The following is a 22,069-nucleotide window of genomic DNA, read 5'->3' on the forward strand; positions in this document are numbered from 1 at the left end:
CTTGTTGTTTTAGAACTTTTAGAGAACAATGCATATGTATAGAAAACAACCTTTATATTGCATCAGTTCTGCTTCCATTACTTGGCTTCAGTGTTAGTGTGCCATACTATCAGCAGTGGGAATGAATCAGGGAAAGAAAAGAAAAAAACTATCCATTTAAAATTAGCGTGCTAATACAAGACTGTCGATGGAATGATTGTTATTTGATGGCAAAAAGGATTAATGTACTCAAAAACTGTTATTCCCCAAATCTGAAACGAAATGACTTCTGGGGTTCAAAGCAAGACAGCCTTGTAATCAGCATTGATAAAACAAGCGTGAATCCAGGTATGTTCTTGAACTTTTTTTTTTTTTTTAAGTTTTGCATCCTTTAAAGCAACCACTGGCATTTCTGAACCCCGAAGGCAACCCACAAAATGATTTTATCTTGTTTTCAGGACATAGACTTAGATAAATTAATTTGGTAGGTTAACAAATAGGAATCTACATCAACCACTGCATTTGAAAGGGTCAAGCCTTCATTAAGACAACTAAATATCATCATTTCCAATATCATCTATTATCTGGGGACCCCCTAAAACCATTTTACAACCCCCATGATTGAGAACCACTGCTTTAAAGTGTTTTAAAACAACAATCACATAAACAGTTAGAGAAATGTAGCATAGCATGGTTGAAAGCTTAAAATTCAGTGTAGCATTCTAAATTATATTTAGGTAACATAGGTATAACAAATTCAAAAGCATTACCCTGGACTCATAACTCATAACTAAACATTTTTACCGGTTGTAGTGAAGTGGAAAGGGGTAGTCGTGGCCAGAGAGATGTCTGGACAGGGGTGTAAGTGGCGCACGATGGTGCCATTATGACCACACACAGCAATGAGGCAGTTCCCATGGCCGTCGGTGGTATTGTACAAGACACTGCCAAGGGGATATGAGACGCCATGATACAGGCACATACAGGCTGAAACATATACAAAAATATCAGACAAACTGCACTTTAAATAGGAGTGCAAACACAAGACCTGCTGTACCATTTGCGTCGTAATGGCATTGGATGGTAGGAGATTCACAAGTACTAGAGGAAAGAAAATATATTGTAATAGTTGAAAATGTACATAGAAAGTCATTGGCAGAGAGTATTATGATTAGACTTACCATACATAACAGTTTAGGGACGATGGCACGGTGTCACCATTGTTAAAATGTCTTCCTTTGGTATCGTAGCAACCACATTGGTCTTTGGCTACACAGGTCATGGCAGTGTCATCAAAGTATGGCTGTGCAGATGGGCATTGTGGGTAGCAGCCTGTATAAAAATTAATATGAAGTTAAAGGTGCGCGATGTAATTTCTCTGGTGGAGGATTTGCCATCTGATTGTCTCCATGGAGATAATTTGCTTTTGCCTGGACTGCTGTACGCTGTAGCATTAAACTAAACAAGTCAGGTCAATTTATAGGTCACACTGAGAATGCATGTTTTCCATGACATTTTTCCAGCAATAAAAACACCTTTATTTGAACAATTACAAGATAAATATTTTTGAGAAGATAAATGATCTTGATGCCATACTGTGGAACATTCCATGATGAGCAATATATTTCCACAGAGACAAGAAAGTGGCAGATTGCCCAACAGAAAATACTTTTTATGTTATTTATGGATGTAGTGAAAAAGCACAGGACCTCAGTCAGTGCAGGTGAGTGCTTACCTTCTAGAGGAGGGATGTTGGAGGAGCAGTGACCAGAGGGGTTTCGGCAGGTCTTCATACAGGCAACACCGCAGGGCTTGTAGTGCCATTCACACTCGTGTGGAGGGTTGTAGTAATCACAAAAGATTGCTGGAAAAAATACAGTGACATATAAAGAGTATTTATCTACTGACAAATTACCAAATAGACCATTTGCTGTGACAATGTGAGAATATCCAATACATCATACTCCATGTCAGGTCAGAGTAGCCAAAAATGCTATTCTGCCCACCTCAGCTGAAAAATATGTACTAAATTAGATGCATATAAAATTATATATTTATAACTATTTTAGTAAATAAAGAAACATGTTGTGTCAAGAGATAGCCTAGTGTGTGAGCTGTTTGTGGACTTACGGCAGAAGTCTGGGGTCCTCCACTCCACACAGATGCCAGCCTGGTTACAGGCCTCTGCGTAGACAGCCACAGCTGTGCACAGACACTCACAGTCCCCCCCAGTGTCACATGAGCACGTGTCAAATACACAGTCGTCATAGTAAGGAGCTGGATCCACCTGTAGAACACATATTCATAGCTTTTAGAAATCAATTTGACCACAACAGCCACACTATTCCATATTTTACATTTAAAAATAATGCAGGTACAAAGCATTGTCATTATTCAATGAACAATGTTTTGTAATGGGATTTTTTTTACTGCTTGGGATGCAACATCAAAACTTTATATTTCTGATGCAAACATCTATAGAGATACATAAGACAAAAATAAACAAAAGAGCCATGGAACAACCCTATAAGCTCTACTGGTAAATATATTTACCACTCCATAGAACAACAATTTTGAATGAACTCATGAATGAATGAAGTATCATCTTAAAATCTCCACTGGTTAAGCTCTATAGTTGCAGTACACTATTCATCAACTCAACACCAATCCCTGTATTCAATCTGAATAATTTTAGTGTTAAAGTCTCCTCAAAAAGCATTGTACATTGAACACCCACAAAGCAAGAAACTGCCCTCCTCCACAGACAGAACCTGACCCAGCCCACATTACACAAAGTAGACTGCTGTTACGGAAACACAGTTATACGTACAGTGGCATGGCAGGCTGAGAAGACCTGGCTGAGGAGGATGGTGCACTGCTTGTGGGCCCAGGGCAGTCGGTGGGGGTTGACCATGCAGGGGCTGGGGACAGCGTGCTCGTCGGGGCAGCTCGGAGAGTCCTTCCAGCTGTTTCCAAACACGAGAGGGTTGATGACAGTGGCTCCGCAGCGAGTGGTCATGTCGTTGTTGGCATTACCGTCGTAGTTTCCACACAACCCACACACATGGCCCTGGACATTGCAGACAGTTACAATATGGACATTTTATCCATGGGTTTCAGAACGGTGTAAATGAACCTTCTAAATATCTAGAGTTTTGAGAATGAGGACAGGTCAGAAAACATAAAAAATTCAGCCAAAACTTTCAAAAATATTCACAGTTGTCAAATGTTGAGTCAAACTTGAAAAATGCTACTCCTTTTTGATACTACTGACTAAAGATTAACATGATGTAGAATTAGTCAATGATAGTGTAAAGATTTCAAAGTTGTGATTGTGTATTCTTAAGACTGGTATGAGCTGACAGTATACCATGTATTTTGGGCTGAGTTTGATGAAGAGGATGTTCTTGCGGTCCCAGATGAGGGTGAGTCCAATGTCGATCTCGATGACCAGGTAGAGTCCCATAGTACTGAATTGATATGGAGCCTGTGATCCCTGCACCTGGTAGTTGCCCTGGGTCAGAACCAGCTCAGAGTCCTGCACACCACAACAGCCACCAAGACACTTATCAAGACTGTTAAAATAACTATTCCTACTGCACTTGTACCAGCCATTTCAATGCGTATTCTATACTAGCAAGGAAATCATTAGGTACATAACCACGCCCTACCATAGACTGTATAAAGAAGTGGACTAAGGGAGCGTGATGTCACCCATAGCATTTGGCTCCAGTCAAATGAAGCTCATACCTGTTAACGCTGTCATTTCAAAATTTCATTAGACATAGATAATCTTTGCTCAATCTGTCTGAGTTGTGGAAACGGTCACCCATGTGTTTTGGGAATGCGCATATGCTCAAATCTTTTAGAATGACATATTTTTGTTTGTGAATAGAAAGCTTGATACAAACCTACAATTAAATGTAAAACATGTAGTTTTTGGTGTCTTTGAGAAAGCTATTGCTGCAACAACAACAAAAAAATGTGTTGAGCTAAATCCTAATCCTATCATAATTTCATGTACATTGCTGCACATTTTCTAGTCAGAAACACAAATTTGTTGTATTTCAGTCCCTCTTGTCCTCTTATCTTAATTCTCAAAATTATTGTACAAATCCCAAAGCCATATAAACAAAAGCAATATGTATGGAATTTGAAATATAAAATATGTATTATTTTTTAGTTTTTCTGAATTTGTATAATGCATATTTGCATTTATTGAAAATGCTGCACATGCTGAGCCCTTCTTGAGCCTCTGGCAGCGTTATTGTTTGCACCATTGAATTTTGCATTGTATATTTGAAATAAAACAAAAAAAAATTAAAAATGAAGCTCATTTCAGCTAGCAGTTACAGGACCGAATTTGGAGCAAAGTTACAGATTAAGAACAGGAATTTATTTATGGACAAATTGGCGAAATAAAAACACCAGAACAATGCAGAGCACATTAATACAAACATTTTAAATCAAAATGATGAGGCTCACTGCAACAGTTGCAGAGAGAAGGTGGGCAAATTTTCAGTGCAAAGTAAATGGCAGCCAGAGTCAATAGGCATTGAAGTGCCCTCATGCTCACTTCCTATCTGGATTGTGGCGGCTAGAGAACTAGCTACAATATGTCCATTTATATATACAGTCTATGCTACCTACCTACTACATCATTCTACCTGCAGATGTTTTTGTATTAACTCTGCCAGCTACAATCAAAACCAAATTATAAAAACGGAATCATATGTAAAATTGACTATGAGCTTTTTAACCTTGTTGTAACACCAATGTCTTACTCAGAGTTGTATTTTGATTGCTTCATGTAAATTGGAGTAATCCCATATTACCCTATTTTTGAGCCTTGAGTGCTCAGCCTCCACCTATCTCCACCCACTTCTCAGTACGTACTTGTAAATATTCAAGAAATTCAGATTCCTCATGTACAGTAATAATCTATGTATATTATAGTTTACAGTAATATTTAAAATCTCAAAAAGCATATGATGTCTTCTTTAATAACAAAACTGCAGACCTGAAGGAAGACCTTGATGGTCTTGGAGCAGGTGGTGCCAGTGGAGCCACAGGCGATGTTCTCAATCACCACTCTGAAGGAACCCTCGACCTTATTGCAGTGGTCCTACAAAACATAACATTTGGGTTAGTATTAAAGATATTAAAGGTCCTATATTACGCAAACGAGATTCAAGCAATGTTATAAGGTTGTAATTTCCTCAAAAACATACCCAGAGTTGTGTGTTATTTCATTCACACGTGTGAGTAACCCTGCATTATTAGTCTGTCTACATCTCCAAAGCTCAAAATGCTCTGCTCCACCTTGTGATGCCATGAAGTGTACTTTTCAAGTTAACAGCTACCTTTTACTTTTAGATGTGTAGAGATTGGAAACTGCAGAGCTAAAATCATCCACAGTGTTGTAGTAAAGACGTGTGGAATGGAGCACTTCCTATATTACCACATGACATTACAAGGTAGAACAGTGTTTTCTGTGTGAGAGAAGAACTAATCTTAAATATGCAAGGTTTGTGTGTTAAACTTGTGTGAATGAAGAAAAATATAACTCCACGTATGTTTTTGATAAGGAAACAACATTATAATACAGATCAGAAAAGTAAAAAACAGAAATATGACAAATGGTACTGAGCTTTCCATGTTATAAAGGCTTTTCCTCACTACTACATTAGTTTACACTGAGTTGTATTTTGAGTGATTCATTAATATTTGATTAATCTTGTACTGTCCTTCAGACAACAGAAAAGAATCAGTTTTGTAGTTCTGATCAAGGAGTCAATGAACTCGTTTCTCTTCAGTATTGTGTTTTTCAGTCTTCATGTCATACCGTGTCACTAAATGGTCTAAAAATGTTTTCTTTAAAGTCATTTCACTTCTGTTTTATTCTTTAATGAAGATGGTAAAAGAGAAGAGAGTTCAATGTATACAGAACTAGCATCACATCAGTGTACTATGTAATGCAACCAGAGACCAATGAGCTCTGGGTGTGATCACCTGGACCAGGATGTACTCGCAGTTGCCGTCAAACGTGAAGCGGTGGTGGTCAAAGGTTTGGTAATGTCCATTTCCATACAGGGTACACATGCTCTCACATAGCATCAAAGTGCACTCCCACTTCCTGTTTTTGCACACGCTGAAACAAGAAAGTTTGCAGTATTTGATAATTAGATACACAATATGTTAAGCAGTTATTACATGTCACAATAACACACTTTAAAGAGATATATGTTCCTACCAAATAACACATCTGACACAATAACGCTAAAGCAGATATACCTCATAAATCAAGAAATAAACAGCAAAATGAAACACTTTAGTAGTTAGTTTCCATCTCTATAAGTTATTAACTAACCCTTTAACTGCTCATATTATAAAGACAAAAAAAAAAAAAAAACAACAACACACAATTATTCACTTGTGCATAGAAACTGTATACATGACCTACTATTGACCCACAGAGGGTGCCACATCATTCACATTGCCTAGTAAGAATGTGGTGTGTGCATGAGTGTTGGTGGTGGGTGGTAGCCAGGCTAGCGCCACCTAGTGCCTCTGCTCAATGTCATTTCTCTCCAGCAACTAGGTCAGGAATCAAAATACAATAGAAGGTTCGCAAAAGCCCCGGAAGTGTAGGTTCGGGCACCAGCCAATCAGCGAAGAGCCATATATTCTGTGCTGTCAACGATTCCCGAGATCGAGGATTTAAAGCCGAAATAAAGAGAAGTGTGTGGTGAGTTTCATCAAGGGGAAAGACGTTATTGCCCTTCTTCCTATGGGATTTGGGAAAAGCTTAATATACCAGTTAGCCCCGTTAGCGGCGCATTACATACGTCACGACCAAATAGCAGTGATTGATTTAATGATAAAAAGTACCCGCCTACCGTCAAGCAAACGAAATCTAAGGCTGCGAGGTCAGACATTTTGTATGAAGTGAAACAAAGTAAAACCGGGTGATGAATCAGGCTAGGTGGGTGGAGGGAGTGATGGCACAAATTTGCAGCCTTGCTTCTGTCAATCTGTCTCAGGGCAGCTGTACCTTACTGCCTCTGGGTATAGAATGAATGAATAATGCACCAAATTGTAAAGCAACTTTGAGCGTCTTTAAAATGCACTATGTAAGACTAATGCATTATTAATATTATTATTATATATTGAACAATAAGTCAATAATTGTAATAATTATCATGGCAGGCCTAAGTTACATGCATATGGAGTGAGTTGATTCTTCTGCATAACTGTGTTTATAATGCTGGATAATATGCCAACTCTATTGCGCAGACTTACCAGGTGTTGCAGTCTACTTTGATGCTCTGTCCAGGAGAGTAGGACAGCCCATTGTGGACACAGGGACACGCCACTGGTTTGATGCATCCTTTTTGGTCATCGGAAATCATCCCTTGTGGACACATGCAGCCAGATGTGCAGCCAGAGCTTACCTAAACACCATAAAACATAAACATAAACAGACTTTAGTTTAGATCCTGCCATGTATGAGCTTTTTTACAAGATTCTTCATAACAAGTTTGTATTTCTGATGTAATAGTACATATAGTATAGCAAGCAGACTGCATAATAAAAGAACAAAATATAAAAAACAGAATTATATATACAGTCTGTGGGGGTACTCACACAAGCAGAATCCAGTGTGGCACAGCTCTTCTCACACTCTTTGCCTTTAGCTGATGAGCCGTGTTGAGAGCAGTTGAAGTAGACCAGGGGAGGATCACATACCTCTGCAACAAAATACAAAGCCTGAAGTTTAGACCTTGTTTTGAGTTATACAAGAATTTTCATCACTGGCTACACTGCCTCCTTCCCTTTGTAAAATATTGGGTTTTGTGGTTGGTAACTTTGTGGTGTGATAGTGGAGACATAGATAAAAATATAGATATGCATTACTAAATAGCTTGAAGTTAGAAAGTTATTACTGGAACATTGACTGTTATTAAAAAGCATTACAATATAATCAGTATAATACACCAATAGACTATTTAAATTAATGCTAGTAATGCACACAAATACATATATTTCTCAAAGAATATATTAAAGACACAATATGATTACTATATCAAGAGACATTTTAATGCTGTCAACTGCAGCAAAGGTTTTTAAAAGTGAATACATATTGCCATACGTCCAAGCGGCTTCTTCAGTTCTGACAGGATTCAGTTACTACATTAAATATCTGTCTGGAGAGAGGAACTAACTACACTGAAATTACCACACCTCTGTTTACAGTAAGGAGCATCCGTGATTACTGAACTGTCCTCGGGTGTGAAGTCATAATTTGCATACTTTGCAGACTCTAATGAGTCATCTAGTTTTCCCAAGATGTTGTTAAATTAACATAAATACCTTGGTTATTCCATATAAAAGAATTGTTTTTTGAACTACTCCACAACAAAGTGAAGGGGTCTTACCTGGATGTTCATTTGGAATTCCAACACAACTGATGAAACCATCTCTACACGTGCTGTAGAAACATTTCAGGAACATTACTAACAGTGAAAAATCATGCATGCCAGATATTTTTTTTCCAACAAATGATTACGGTTCAGGTCTTATATTACACAAAATGGATTCTTGTAAGCTTTAAGCCATGTTATAATATTGTTACCTCAACAAAAAACATAACTATAGTAGTGTTTGGTTTCATTTACACCTGTTTGAGTAACCCTTTATTGTTAGTCTGTCTCTATCTCCAAAGCTCAAAATGCTTATCTTTTGTTCAGTATAGATTTGCAGTTCCAGGGCTGAAATTATCCAAATGATTCTAATGAAGGTCATCACAAGGTGGAATGTTTGAGAGAAGGAATCAATATGCAGGGTTTGTGTGTTAAACATGTGTGAATGAAAAAAAACACAACTCCAGGTGTGTTTGTGATGAGGAAATATAATATAGATCAGAGAATAGCGTAATATGACACTTTAAGGTGTCTTTATTTGTACCCTTAGGTAAATTTGGTTTATAGTTGTTAAAAGGATTAAAAATCTAAAATTTTAGGTACAATGAACAATACAATATTTACATCTAAATCAAACATGAAAATATATACAGTATTTGCACATATTTTAGGTTCTCAGCATTAATGTACAATACATACCAGATACCGCCCATCACCTGCACCACCTGTCCTGCTGGCACTACCATGTTCTCGAAGTAGCAGGGACACTCCGCGGGAGGGACACAGTTCCCGGAGTCATCCAGGTAAGTCCCGGGGGCGCACACGCAGCCGTCCAGTGGAAGGAAGGACAGGTGACAGTCAGGCTCAGAGGAGTGTCTGCAGCGGCACGTCTCAGGACCAGAGGTGATGTTGTAAGAGTACACCATCCCTGGAGGGCACGAGCAGTATTTCCCTATGCAGAGAACACAGAGGTTTATGCATTAAATAACACGTGGAGAGAAATAAGCACTTGTACATCACTTTTTCCTAAATGACACAATACATTTTCAAGAAATATTACTATTTGATTTGTAATTTTGAGATGTTTTTCAGAGTAAGACCCTTTTTGTCCTGGGTAATTATAATTATTGTACTGAACATCACAGTTTTCAGTGTTATTTTGTCTCATCAAAGTGCTTGCGGAACATTGCACTATTTTCTGATCTATGTTATAATGTTGTTTCCTCTTCACAAACATACCCAGAATTGTGTTTTGTTTCATTCACACATGATTCACACAAAACCCCTGTATATTTAGGTTGAGTACTTCTCTGAAATAGAAAACATTCAGATCTGCCTTGTGTGTCATGTGGTAATATAGGAAGTGCTCTACCGTATTTGTAAACTCCACAGACCTTCACTAGAATCATTTGGATAATTTTAGCCATGGACCAGCCTAATAATGCAGTGTTACTTATACATGTGCGAATGAAAAAATAACACAACTCCGAGATTGTTTTTGATGAGGAAACAACATTCTAACATGACTTAAAGCTCAATAAGAATAAATGTTTCTGCATAGTATAGGACCTACAAAACAAATATTTGTGTGTATTTCATTGTGTGCATGTAACTGAAGTCACTGGTCAATAACTGTCACAAATGTTACTTAATTTGTCCTTATATTGGTAAGAATACAATAGTTGTGTTTATGGGCCCTTACCACAGAGTACGTCTCTCCAGCCTGAAATGCAGACTCCTGCTGCTGAACAGGCATGGAAATAGGAGGACACAACTGCGCACATGCAGTCCTCACTCCGCTCGCAGTTACAGCTGTCATACGTGCACCTCTGGAACATCAATCATAACACTTAAGTATTAGTCTGTGCACATGAGGGAGATTGTGGATGTGAGCGAATCTGTGCACGCGAGCAAATTTGTGCATGTGCGAAAGGTATGCCACTCACCTGGTAGTAGGGTTCGGGGTTGACATGCGCGTGGCAGGGGGCGAACACTCCGTTTTTCATTATCAGTTGGTTGCACCAGTGCTGGGCGAATTGCTCTAGAATCCCACATAAGCAACACATCAGTCATCAGGAAAATAATTCTGTCCACCATACAACAAAGTCCTCTTATCATACTGAAAAACTCCACCCATTGATCCAACACACTGACTAATAATACTAATAAACTCTAGGGCGGTATTGAAGAAATTCTTAATTAAATGGGGATGTAGCAAAAACTGCAAAAGCTCTCAAAATTCTCAAAAAGGCAGATTAAACTTTACAGTCACTTCCAAAACTATGCTTTCTATACTGACCACCCGCACATTATTAAACTCCACTCCTAACAGTGATGAACTCCGCCCACTTTACTAACTTTACTAACAACACTGATAAACTTGTAAACTTTGTCCATACTACTGACACACTTTGCGCCCTGCAACAGCACTGACAAATTCCACCCACAACAGTGACAGACTCACTGTAACCCCACCCAAGCCATACCGCTGTCGTGGCTCAGGGTGCAGGGGTCATGGTACACCGGTCTCACGTCCATGCAGTTGGCACAGGTCTTCCAGCTGTTTGCGAAACCTGTGGCCGTGGCCTCCAGCACTCCACTCAGCTTCATGAAGTCATCTGCCTGGTTCCCGTTGAAGTTTCCACACAGACCTTCAGAGCAAATAAAATAGATAGAAGACATCAGAACTTCATTTAAAGCAGGAGTTAAAGTTAAAGGTGCAGGTTTTTTTGTGTAGTAATGTAAAATTTGTACATTATAAACACACTGTAGTAGCAGTTTTTAGGGTCAAAATAAGACTGTTGTTGTTGTTATTGTTAGCATTACCATGATGGCAAAACTCTTTCCTCTGCATGAGGAAAGTGAGGAAAACGTGTTAAGACTAATTCATAACCTGAATAATCTATTGTAGTTACCTCCACCAAGAAGGTTATGTTTTTGCCGGCGTTTGTCTGTTTGTTTGCTTGTTTGTTTGTTTGTTTGTTTGTTTGTTTGTTTGTTTGTTTGTCTGTTAGCAACATAACTCAAAAAGTTATGGACCGATTTTGATGAAATTTTCAGGATTTGTTGGAAATGTGAAAAGGAAGAACTGATTTCATTTTGGGGGTGATCCAGAAGAAATCCTGAATTCTGGATCACTTTGAAATTTTAGTTAACATTGTGGTAAATGGGGTCAAAAATTTTGTTTCTCAATATCTTGGTTAACTAGAAAAGCACTCAGAGAGCGCAGACCTCCGCCAAGGACTACCCCCATTTTTTATATAAATTGCGATAAAATCAGTCTTCTGGATCAGATCCGGATCAGCCTTTGGAATATGAAAGAGGATCCCATTGTCCATCCCTGAGTCAAATTTCATGGGGTTTGGTCAATAATTAACCGAGATATTGAGAAACAACATTTTTGGCCCCATTTACCACAATGTTAACTAAAATTTCAAAGTGATCCAGAATCCAGGATTTCTTCCGGATCACCCCCAAAATGAAATCAGTTCTTCCTTTTCACATTTCCAACAAATCCTGAAAATTTCATCAAAATCGGTCCATAACTTTTTGAGTTATGTTGCTAACAAACAAACAAACAAACAGACAAACGCCGGCAAAAACATAACCTCCTTGGCGGAGGTAATTATTGACCAAACCCCATGAAATTTGACTCAGGGATGGACAATGGGATCCTCTTTCATATTCCAAATTGAAAGATACGAGACAAATATTTATGGAAAACACAATTAATATGAGGGGGACTGTAGTCCTTGGCGGAGGTCTGCGCTCTCTGAGTGCTTTTCTAGTTTATTATAGATTTGCAAACTGATACAAGGCCCCCCAAAGCAAAATACGGTAATGTTTGTTATCTTAGAATATGAATCAAAATAAACTATAAAAGTACAACAGCTAGAATTGTTTTAAAAGACAAGCTCAAACCCAAACAATCTTGACTATAACTTTGTTCATATATTGACATGTGAATCAGATTATGAACATACCACACATCTTGTTTTTGTGTTGGCTCTCCACTGTGATGAAGAGCTGCATGATGGGCAGCAGCTGCACCTCCAGGAGCACACCCACAGAGGTCTTCACCAGAATGTAGAAGGACGAGGCTTGGAAGGCTATCACTCCCACTGTAACCCAAAGCAAAAGAGCATTCATGCATGGTCCTCACAATGTATTCTGCATGTTCTGTTGACGCAAATAAGCATGACAAGTACAACTACACAATTCAGCAGTATTTGCTCAGAATAAACAGCTAATTCTACATAAGCATATGGATCTAAATGATAAAATATAGGACAAAAAATAAAAAATAAAAATAAATAAATACATTTAAAGGTGTACATCACCTGCTTGCCTGAAATATTCCACAGTATGGCATTGAAGGTATTTATCACCATGGAGTCAACAATCAAACATATCTAATCTATCTAATCTATTATCTAAGATATTAATCGCTACTAAAACTAATATCAAAACTAGATATTAATTTGAGTACGTTTGACTACTGCAAAAGATTAAGAGCATACAATTTTAGCTTTCACAGTTTTAGTATGATTTTGAGCGATAAGACCTAATGGTAACATTAGGGCAATCATTTTGTGTTGAAATATTCTAATACTTAAAAAGGAGCACTTTCTATCTTTATTGTGGTATAATAATCGGTATATCGAGTATACACTTTGCACCTTTAACAACATTTTGAGCTGGTTGCCCCTGTATACAACCGTCTACCTCTCAGAAATGAAAACGAAAAAGTGAAAAGAAGAAACAAAACAAACAAAAATGTTAAGATATGTGAGAGACCTGTGGAAAGGGCAGCTGTGCGTAGATGCCGTTGACGTAGACCTTGCCATTGGATTTGATGGTGAGGACGTTGGCCCCTCCGTTCAGAGCCAGGACCACAGCCTTCAGACATGTCTCTGTCTCTGAGAGGCCACACTGCTTCAGCTCAGCCTGGACTACAAACTGATCTCCATCGCAGTCCTGACAACAAATATATCAACGTTTTAAAGTGTTATGACATATTACATTTGTATTAATTTAAAGAAGACATATGCTTTTTAAAGTATTTTGATTTTACTATTATGTATGTAGATCATTATTTTACATTTTGTTCTCAAGTACTCAAGCCTCAAATGCAGGACATTACAGAATTACTCTTATTTGAAACCACTTAGAATTGGAATTTAGCATGTAATAATAAACAGGCACAGGCAATTGCACCCTTTTCTGGACAGTAAGGAAATAGCAGTACAGCTAAAACACCAGCTGCCAAAGCTGCTCAAGATATACTCAAAATATACTCAAAAATATATCACTTCTCTGTATATTTTTTCCTTATTCAGTTAGGAGATTTGGTTAGTAGCAAAGACTAAAGGAACATTCAGCTTATTAACATATATGTATATATTAAGCTGTAGTGTCATGTTACCTTGGCCATGGTGTAAGAGCAGTCTCCATGGAAGGTGTAGGTCTTTGAATCAAACGTGGTGATGTGGGCCCCTCCCTCCACAGAGCAGGTGCCTGAACAGTTTCTCTCTGTGCACACCCACTGGCCACTCTCACACACACTGCACACAGGTCAAAAGGCTTTAGAACACTGCAGTTAATATACACATTTTTTTTAAGAATTACTCAGACACCTGTGTAATGATATGTTTTCCAGGTAAAAATATGATAAACGTGATAAAAATCTTTCCAAGGACTCACCACTTCTGGTATTTGCTAGTGTAGCTCTCGCCAGGTGCGTAGTTCTGACCATTGTAGCTGCAGAAGCACTCGTTCAGTGGGATACAGCCCTTTCCAGTCAGGTCGTCCAGCACTGTGCCTGTGTACATTCACATGAGGAGGTGGTCAAACGGTCATGTACAGTATGCTATGCACACAAGAAAAGGTTTACTGTTTTCTATAATATATAATAACATGATCCAATATCTTATAATATTAAATAATACTACATAAAATCACACAGGTTTATGAGCAATAGTGATCCCACACAATAAAGCTCCAGTGCCTAAAGTCTGCGTGCCATAGTCAGAGGTAGATAAAGTAGCCAATAGTTGTACTTCAGTAAAAATAATGTTACTTCTTAATATTGTATTGTATTGTTATTCAAGAAAATGTAATAAGAAAGAGTACATTTTAACTGTGCACTACCCCCCTGTGGCGATAGAATAATATGCTGCATCATACTGTACTATACAGACTGGCCCTATGCCATTGTGTCTTACCTTCAGGGCAGAAGCAGCCATCCATGCAGTGCTCGTCACTGGTGCTGCTGGCCTCAGGGTTGGAGCAGGTGTCCATCACTGCACTGGAACATTCTCTGTACTCCATCTTCAGAGGACAGGTCCTCCCTGAGCACACACATCAGGTTATTTTGAGAATATTACAAATACATACACACATACTATACACACCAGCAACCAGTCAACTTAAGGCACAAAACATCAACAATTTTACTGTTAGTCTCATAAATTGACTGTGGGTGTTAAAGGTGTTATTATTATTATTCCACCAAATATCTGTACACTTTAGTCCACAAAATTACTAAATATATAAATGTACGTAATTTTGTATGTTTTGATTTATTATTACTTGTTATTAAATTTTGGTTAGAAAGAACATAACATTGACAAAAACTGTACTGAAATATTCTAACAATATAAACAATAGCTCTAATAGAAAATAGTGAAACAGCAGTGCTTGTGCATACTTACAGCAGAGCTTCTTGGTCCTCCAGTGGCCGGGCCTCCCTCCTGCTCGTACACACTGCCTGGAGAACTCGGAGAGCGTGTGACAGAGGCAGCTGGACAGAGAGTGCTCAGAGGAGTCGGAGTTGGAGTCAGAGTCTGTCATGCAGTGGCAGGCATCATGGATACAGGCTAATAGGAAGGAGTCCACGTCCAGGTAAGGGCGACAGGGGGTCAGGGCGGGGGAGTAGAAGAGGCGCTCACATACAGGTCGCTGCAACACACACCTCTATGTCAGGTACATGGCTAGATATTTTATTAGTTGGACACGGGCAGCGGGGACACAGTTAATTCCATAACTGTTACCAAGCAACCACACTAAACAAGGTAAACAAGGGTCAAAGCTTGTCTAATTCATACAATAGCTATCACCTGACAAGAAATATATGCCATCTTAATATTAATGAATATGTTCCTTGTGTGTAAATTGCCCTGAGTATTGGATCGATTTTTTTGTATTGATTACAGAGATTAAATTTTTTTCCAACTTTTTGGGTTTAACATTTCTTCACAAACTGCTACCTGACTGAAAACGATTTAATTACTTATTACTCACTGCATTTATATATCGCCTTTCAAGCTACACAAAGCTCTTTACAGTTCATTATTCATTCACTCAACACTCAGTGGTAGTAAACTACTACTGTAGCCACAGCTGCCCTGTGGCAGACTGATGGAAGCGAAGCTGCCAATCTGTGCCTTCGGCCCCTCCACCACCACCATCACTCACGCACACATCACTTTCATACTACTCAATGTGGGTGAATTGTCTTGCCTAAGGACACAATGACAGTTTTTGCAACTGGAGCCCCCTTGTGGCACCTGGTTTTCCCAACGGTCTCTCATCCAAGTACTAACCAGGCCCGGCCTTGCTTAGCTTCTGAAATCTAACACGATCGGACTTTGACAAAAAAACCCAAAAAGAAACCCACACACATCTGCACGTATGTTTCTGATGACAATTCAAAAAGTTTGGTTGCCTACTATCTGATATTATTATTTTTTTAAACTTTATTGTATTGCTACCTGACCAATCACTACCTAGATCTTTCACAACAAACAAAACAAAATGTGTCCAGTGTGGACAGAGAAAGGACAGACGACAGACTGACCATGTGACCACAGCTGGGAGGAGTGGGATCTGGGCCACTATCATGGCAGCTTTCCGAGGGTCCATCCTTCCTCCACAGACTCGCATAGTCCCACAGTGGCATTTTGACTCCTGTTCAAAACAATGAAAATGTAACATGAAACCAAAATGAAAAAAAAAAAAAAAAAAACATGAATTAGAAAACATAAATAAATGGTGGATGGCAATGTTATTATAATTATAATTAAACTACAGTAACAAACAATTATGTGTTAAGATTTTTATTTCCTGTCAATGTGATGGTGGAGGGTCTGACATCTGCTTGCCTTCATGGAGGTGTTATGGCTTCGCCAGGAATATTCCACAATATAACATAAAATGTATCTATATTTTATTATTTTATTTTGTTATTATTATTATATTTAAATACAGTAAACATAACTAAACCCATGGAGACATTTAGTTACAGGTCAGACATCGCTCACAGTAAGAAAGTTTTTAAGGTAATTTTGATCAATGTAGTTGAATAAATACAAGATATAGTACATCAGTGTATGTCCATACTGTGCAACATCTCAAACAAGGAAATGGTGGATCCCCACCAGATAAGTTACATTGTGTTTCTTTAATGAACATGCACTGACCATGGCTGTAGAACTCATTGAGTGGGACACCATTGAAGTCTCCACAGAGTCCACATGTCTGGTTCTGGTATTTGTTATCAACCTCCAGCTGTAGAATAAAATAAATACATACGTAAACTATACATATATAAATATATATATAAATATAATATATATATATATATATATATATATATATATATATATATATATATATATATATATATATATATATATATATATATATATATATATATATATATATATATATATATATATATATATATATATCTCAAACCATTTTCACAAACACATTATGAAAATACAATTATTAAATATTTCCTCACAAGTAAAGAGTCTGGGCTCCACAGGGCGAGCAGTCCCAGCTTGGCTCTGACTTTGATGTAGCCATGGCTCCGCTCCACTTGCACTCCGGCCTGGCTCACAGGTAACACAGCTCTGCAAACAAGAACAGTTTTTCTATTATTACATAAAAATATTTAGGAAAACAAAAACTGAGTATAAAAATTATCACTGGGGACTAAACCTATGTGGCAAAGTGAAGATAAGATGTGTGGGAACAACATCCAATGACCAAATAAAACAGTTGAATTAATATATTCCTTTGCAGTTACAAAATTACTTTAAATTTGTGCAACATTTTGTCAACTAAAATGCATGTTTTCCAACGCAATAAACACATGTAGTTTGATCAAAACCAGAAAGGTATGCCATATTGCGTAACCATTAGAAAAAAAATATTCTGTGAGAACAAAGACTTTATAATGAACATAGTTTATTGAGAATGGTTCAGGCTTAGTAACTACTTAATGAAGGGGTCTGGAGTTAGGGTATTCATTAAGTAATTACTAAGACTCAGTCGTTCTTATTGAACTATTTGTTCATTATGAATTAATGCTTTATTAAAGGGCCCGTTACATTATTATGTTTCCTCATCATAAATATACCCGAAGTTGTGTTTGTTTCATTCATATGTTTAACTCACAAATCCTGCATATTTAGGTTGTGTTCTTTTCTCAAACAGAAAACACTCTATTCCACCTTGTGTTGTGTTGACAAGAAGTGTCAAATTCCATAAACCTTCATTAGAATCATTTCCAATCTCTACTGAACAAAAGGTAAATCATAGCGGTTAAAACTACCACTTCATGACAAGGTAGAGCAGAGCATTTTGAGCTTTGGAATTGTAGACAGATTGATAATAAAGGGTCACTCAAACATGTGTGAATGAAACAAAACCCAGCTCAAGGTATGTTTTGAATAACAACTAACATTCTTAAAACTTACATGGATCAGTTTTGCATAATTTAGGACCTTTAAGACTATTTAAAGTGTAATTTGGCAAGGCAAGGCAAGTTTATTTGTACAGCACAATTCATACACAAAGTAATTCAAAGTACTTTACAGAATAAGAAAGACATTAAAATCATAAATCAAACAAATAATTATTGTAAAGTATTATTCAATATTAAATGTCAAAATGAAATAGATGTATAGAACTACTCCAAAGTAGATTCATAGACATTTTAAACCATACTAGATATTACATGACTGCAGCATACTGACAATTTAGTAAGTGTTGAATTTAAATGTGACTCACGGGTTCCCATTGATGAGTACTTCATTCGTCGTGATCTCCACAGTCACACCATCCAGACTGAAGAGTGCCCTGGTGATGACAGGCTGGCCCCCCTGACCCTGCCCCCTGCGCACCTGCACATTGAAGTCCTGGTACGGGCTGGAGCAGGAGCAGGCCAGCAGGTAGTTACAGTCGGACTTCAGTTGGAAGAGGTCTCCATCGAAAGTCTTGAAGTGATAGTTCCCCCACGTGCTGCACACCTGACAGCTGCGGACCGAGCTCACCCCTAGAGGGCAGCACGGATTCGAAGGTTAAAGGCAAAATGTAATGTAATTTTGTTGGCAAAGAATCACTGGTTATGTTTACATGTACCAGCCTTATCAGTTATTTAATATATACTGAAATGTCATGTAAAAAGCTACATCCTATTGTGAGTTAGATGTAACGTGTGATCACATTTCTTTCTGATTGTTCACACCTTTGCAGGTTTTGACAAGAAAACTAAATATTTGGTTCTCTGATCATTCTCATTATCAGATTTTTACTGGATATGTAAAGGACACCAGTCATTGGTTTAAATGCAGTTTTAAAAGGCAAAATCTTCTCAGTCAAGTTTATATAACATCTATTAAAGAAATGCTCAAGATTTTTTTGTAACTATAAAAAATGGGAACATTTTAAGTAGACCTAATCAAGAGCAAAAAAGAAAAAGAAAAAAAAAAGGAATCTATAAAAGCAGAAATATTTAAACAAGTATTTTTATAATGAAATATTAGTCAGTAATTAAAGCAAAAAATACAACTATTATTAAACAATTAATAGTAGATGTCAGTTTCAACGTCTATCAATATAATTTCTAAAGTACTCACCATGTATATTCCCTGGCAGATGAGGATAAGGATGAATTGACGATCTTCCAGCCTCTGTAAAAGAAAAAGTCATATGTTAACACATGATATGATATGAGATCAGTTCAATCACACGTAAAACCACAAATCATAGGCCTATACCAGCAAACAGCAGGGCTATGGCTGCACCCAGGATCAGGCACAGGTGCTGGTGTGCCATGATGTATCCGAGTGCGCTCATAGGGAGGGACCACAGCCTTTATACAGCGGGCACCATGCGCATATGTTTATGAACGTGAGCGCCACACTGCAGACTCTTATCTGAGCATGTCACTGTGACTGGTGATGACATGTGAAATCATCTACACAAAGTTATAATAACTTCTGATAATGGGCTGCAAGATTTTATTCTCAAGAGAACCAAGTGAAAAAGAAGGACGTGAGAAGGACATGATTGGTGCAAAAATCAAACATATTCACATGAAGGGTGTGAACAGCTGGTCATCTGTCTTCACCACTTCACACACCTGATCTGGGTTTTGGTTTCTGTTGAGTTCTACATTATAAACTTATTTTAACTTTAGACCATATTGTTATATCCTTAAATTTGAGTTATATTTCATTTCATGTTTATGCCTGAGCTCAAAATTTTGTAGCCAGGCTGGTGACACCTAGTGCCTCTGCTCAATTTAATTTCTCTATGGCGACAGGTCAGAATACACTTGATGGTTCACAAAAACCCCAGAAGTACAAATTCGGACACCAGCCAATCAGCGAAGAGCCATACATTCTGTCTTGGCAACAATTCCTGAGATTGAGGATTTAAAGCCGGAACAAAGAGAATGTTCGGTAAGTTTTATCAAGGGAAAAGAAGTTATTGCTCTTCTTCCAACGGGATTTGGGAAAAGCTTAATATACCAGTTAGCCCCATTAGCAGCGCATTACATACCTCATGACTAAATAGCAGTGATTGGTTAAATGAAAAAAAAAAAACCTGCTTACCAACAAGCGAACAAATTCTAATGCTGTGAGGTCAGACGGTTTCTAAGACGTATAACCGGCTGATGAATCAGGCTAAAAATCTTGGCCTCTATCTCTTGAAGACAGTGAACCAACTTATGTAATTTTGTAAATTTCGTTGAAAATATTCATATTCATGTCATGTTGACTCATCATATCATAAAGTTGTATTTTGGTTGACTAAAACTGTGAAAGTATTAAAATTTTTATTTAGTAATACAAACTTTTTTCACTCCCACAACCCAAAACCAGACTATATACAAAAGTCATTGTCCACAGAGCATGTCTTGACATGTCCCATGAAGCAATGCAAAGCAATTTATCACAGTAAACATTGACTTTCTAATAAAACATTATGTGTTTAGACAACTAAATTAACATGACTTTTTTTTCATATTATTCATATTTCCTATTATTTGGCTAAAACTAAAAATCAAAATGAAATGATTAGCAGCTACAAATGTTTTACCTGATTAAACCTGCTCCACTCTTGGAAGCAGCACCTGAGTCCATGCACCCTTGGCTGGCGTTTTGTATGTGCACAGGAATGTATGCATTTTTAAGTGAAGCTGTCAGTATACTGACAGCTTAAATTTTGATTTTGTTTTATTATGATATAAAAGATGTGGGTGTCAAAGTCAAACAGGCCCAAACACTACTCGTGGTGTCCCAGAGGAGGGACTGGAGAAGCTCCAGGCAGCCACTCAGAACTTAGACTGACCCAAGGACGAGAGTGACAGACTAAACACGAGAGCCCAGAAAGTCTGGAGCCAGAGTCCAGATATAAACACACACAAGGCCACTAGCACGCACACACATGCACAACATGAACGCTCCTAAAATACACAATTTTTATAAACAAAGTCATCAGACACATTTTCAACTTGGATTTATGCAAACATGAAATTACAAATAAGTTTAGGTCAGAAATAAGTAATTATATCAGGCTGATAGGTCTGATAAGCTTTGATCACCACCAACAAGTATCATGTTTGACTGCACATAAAAATACATTTCAGAATAAAAATAATCAAAATTTGTGTTTGATGTTTAGGTCTTGATTTGACTTTGACTTGTAAATTGTGATTGGTTACTATGTACTTGCTTGGAGTAAAGGTTTTCCATTATGGAATGAAAAAGATAAGTTATTACCCATTATCAATACCCACAATACCCAAACATAATTGCTACTGAGCCTGCTGCATGGGTCCTCCTCCCTGGGCTAACACTCCTATCAGCACCTGGGGACACAATGGAAAAGTCAGAGAGCAGAACAAACACCAAATCAATTCAGAATCAAGAGTGTACACACATAGGAAAAGTATTTAGACAACACCCACTCTAGCCCTGTGAACAACTCCAGGACATGGGGGCTTCTGTGCACGAATATGTGCTCTAAATCTAAACTAGAATCCTTATTTTTTAAATTGGTAGTCTAACAAAAAATAGCCTTTGTGGGGTTTCTCAAGGGTCAAACCTGGGTCCCTATAACTCTTGCTTTCATTTGACATCACAACTAGAATCTCTACAGTTTAAAATTGAGCTGGACGATATATTAGAATTCTATGACAAAATTTGCTGTGGTTTATGGTTTATCTCTGTAGTTAAACAAAAGAAACAAAAATGGCACAAAGTTCAACATGTTGTCTGTCAACATAAATCAACAAAAGTGGCTTCAGAAAGTGGTGCCATTATTCAACCCCAAAGATGTGATTGTTGTCAGTTGTACAAACTTTAGTC

The 22,069-nt window shown here is 37.7% G+C and overlaps 1 protein-coding gene across 1 annotated transcript in view; it reads right to left on the reverse strand.

The window, feature by feature from the left end:
- Positions 1 to 19,529, reverse strand: part of LOC110162572 (mucin-5AC-like) — a 35,556-nt gene extending 16,027 nt beyond the window's left edge. Inside the window, exons 1-29 of the mRNA XM_055154827.1 lie at positions 19,472 to 19,529; positions 19,331 to 19,384; positions 18,483 to 18,747; positions 17,209 to 17,320; positions 16,883 to 16,970; positions 16,261 to 16,370; positions 15,112 to 15,362; positions 14,627 to 14,748; positions 14,106 to 14,223; positions 13,828 to 13,966; positions 13,200 to 13,379; positions 13,121 to 13,127; positions 12,386 to 12,523; positions 10,889 to 11,053; positions 10,349 to 10,443; positions 10,105 to 10,231; positions 9,102 to 9,354; positions 8,418 to 8,470; positions 7,627 to 7,730; positions 7,282 to 7,433; positions 5,992 to 6,130; positions 5,000 to 5,104; positions 3,350 to 3,517; positions 2,810 to 3,049; positions 2,110 to 2,266; positions 1,715 to 1,843; positions 1,161 to 1,311; positions 1,037 to 1,080; positions 784 to 966 (exon numbers count right to left, since the gene is read on the reverse strand). Of these exons, the coding sequence (XP_055010802.1) occupies positions 784 to 966; positions 1,037 to 1,080; positions 1,161 to 1,311; positions 1,715 to 1,843; positions 2,110 to 2,266; positions 2,810 to 3,049; positions 3,350 to 3,517; positions 5,000 to 5,104; positions 5,992 to 6,130; positions 7,282 to 7,433; positions 7,627 to 7,730; positions 8,418 to 8,470; positions 9,102 to 9,354; positions 10,105 to 10,231; positions 10,349 to 10,443; positions 10,889 to 11,053; positions 12,386 to 12,523; positions 13,121 to 13,127; positions 13,200 to 13,379; positions 13,828 to 13,966; positions 14,106 to 14,223; positions 14,627 to 14,748; positions 15,112 to 15,362; positions 16,261 to 16,370; positions 16,883 to 16,970; positions 17,209 to 17,320; positions 18,483 to 18,747; positions 19,331 to 19,384; positions 19,472 to 19,529 (3,907 nt within the window). The remainder of the gene's footprint in view (positions 1 to 783; positions 967 to 1,036; positions 1,081 to 1,160; positions 1,312 to 1,714; positions 1,844 to 2,109; positions 2,267 to 2,809; positions 3,050 to 3,349; positions 3,518 to 4,999; positions 5,105 to 5,991; positions 6,131 to 7,281; positions 7,434 to 7,626; positions 7,731 to 8,417; positions 8,471 to 9,101; positions 9,355 to 10,104; positions 10,232 to 10,348; positions 10,444 to 10,888; positions 11,054 to 12,385; positions 12,524 to 13,120; positions 13,128 to 13,199; positions 13,380 to 13,827; positions 13,967 to 14,105; positions 14,224 to 14,626; positions 14,749 to 15,111; positions 15,363 to 16,260; positions 16,371 to 16,882; positions 16,971 to 17,208; positions 17,321 to 18,482; positions 18,748 to 19,330; positions 19,385 to 19,471) is intronic.
- Between the last annotated feature and the right edge of the window lie 2,540 nt (positions 19,530 to 22,069).

This window comes from Boleophthalmus pectinirostris, unplaced genomic scaffold (genome assembly GCF_026225935.1).
Source record: "Boleophthalmus pectinirostris isolate CB_2022bp ecotype Guang Dong unplaced genomic scaffold, ASM2622593v1 HiC_scaffold_19, whole genome shotgun sequence".
Lineage (NCBI taxonomy): Eukaryota > Metazoa > Chordata > Actinopteri > Gobiiformes > Gobiidae > Boleophthalmus > Boleophthalmus pectinirostris.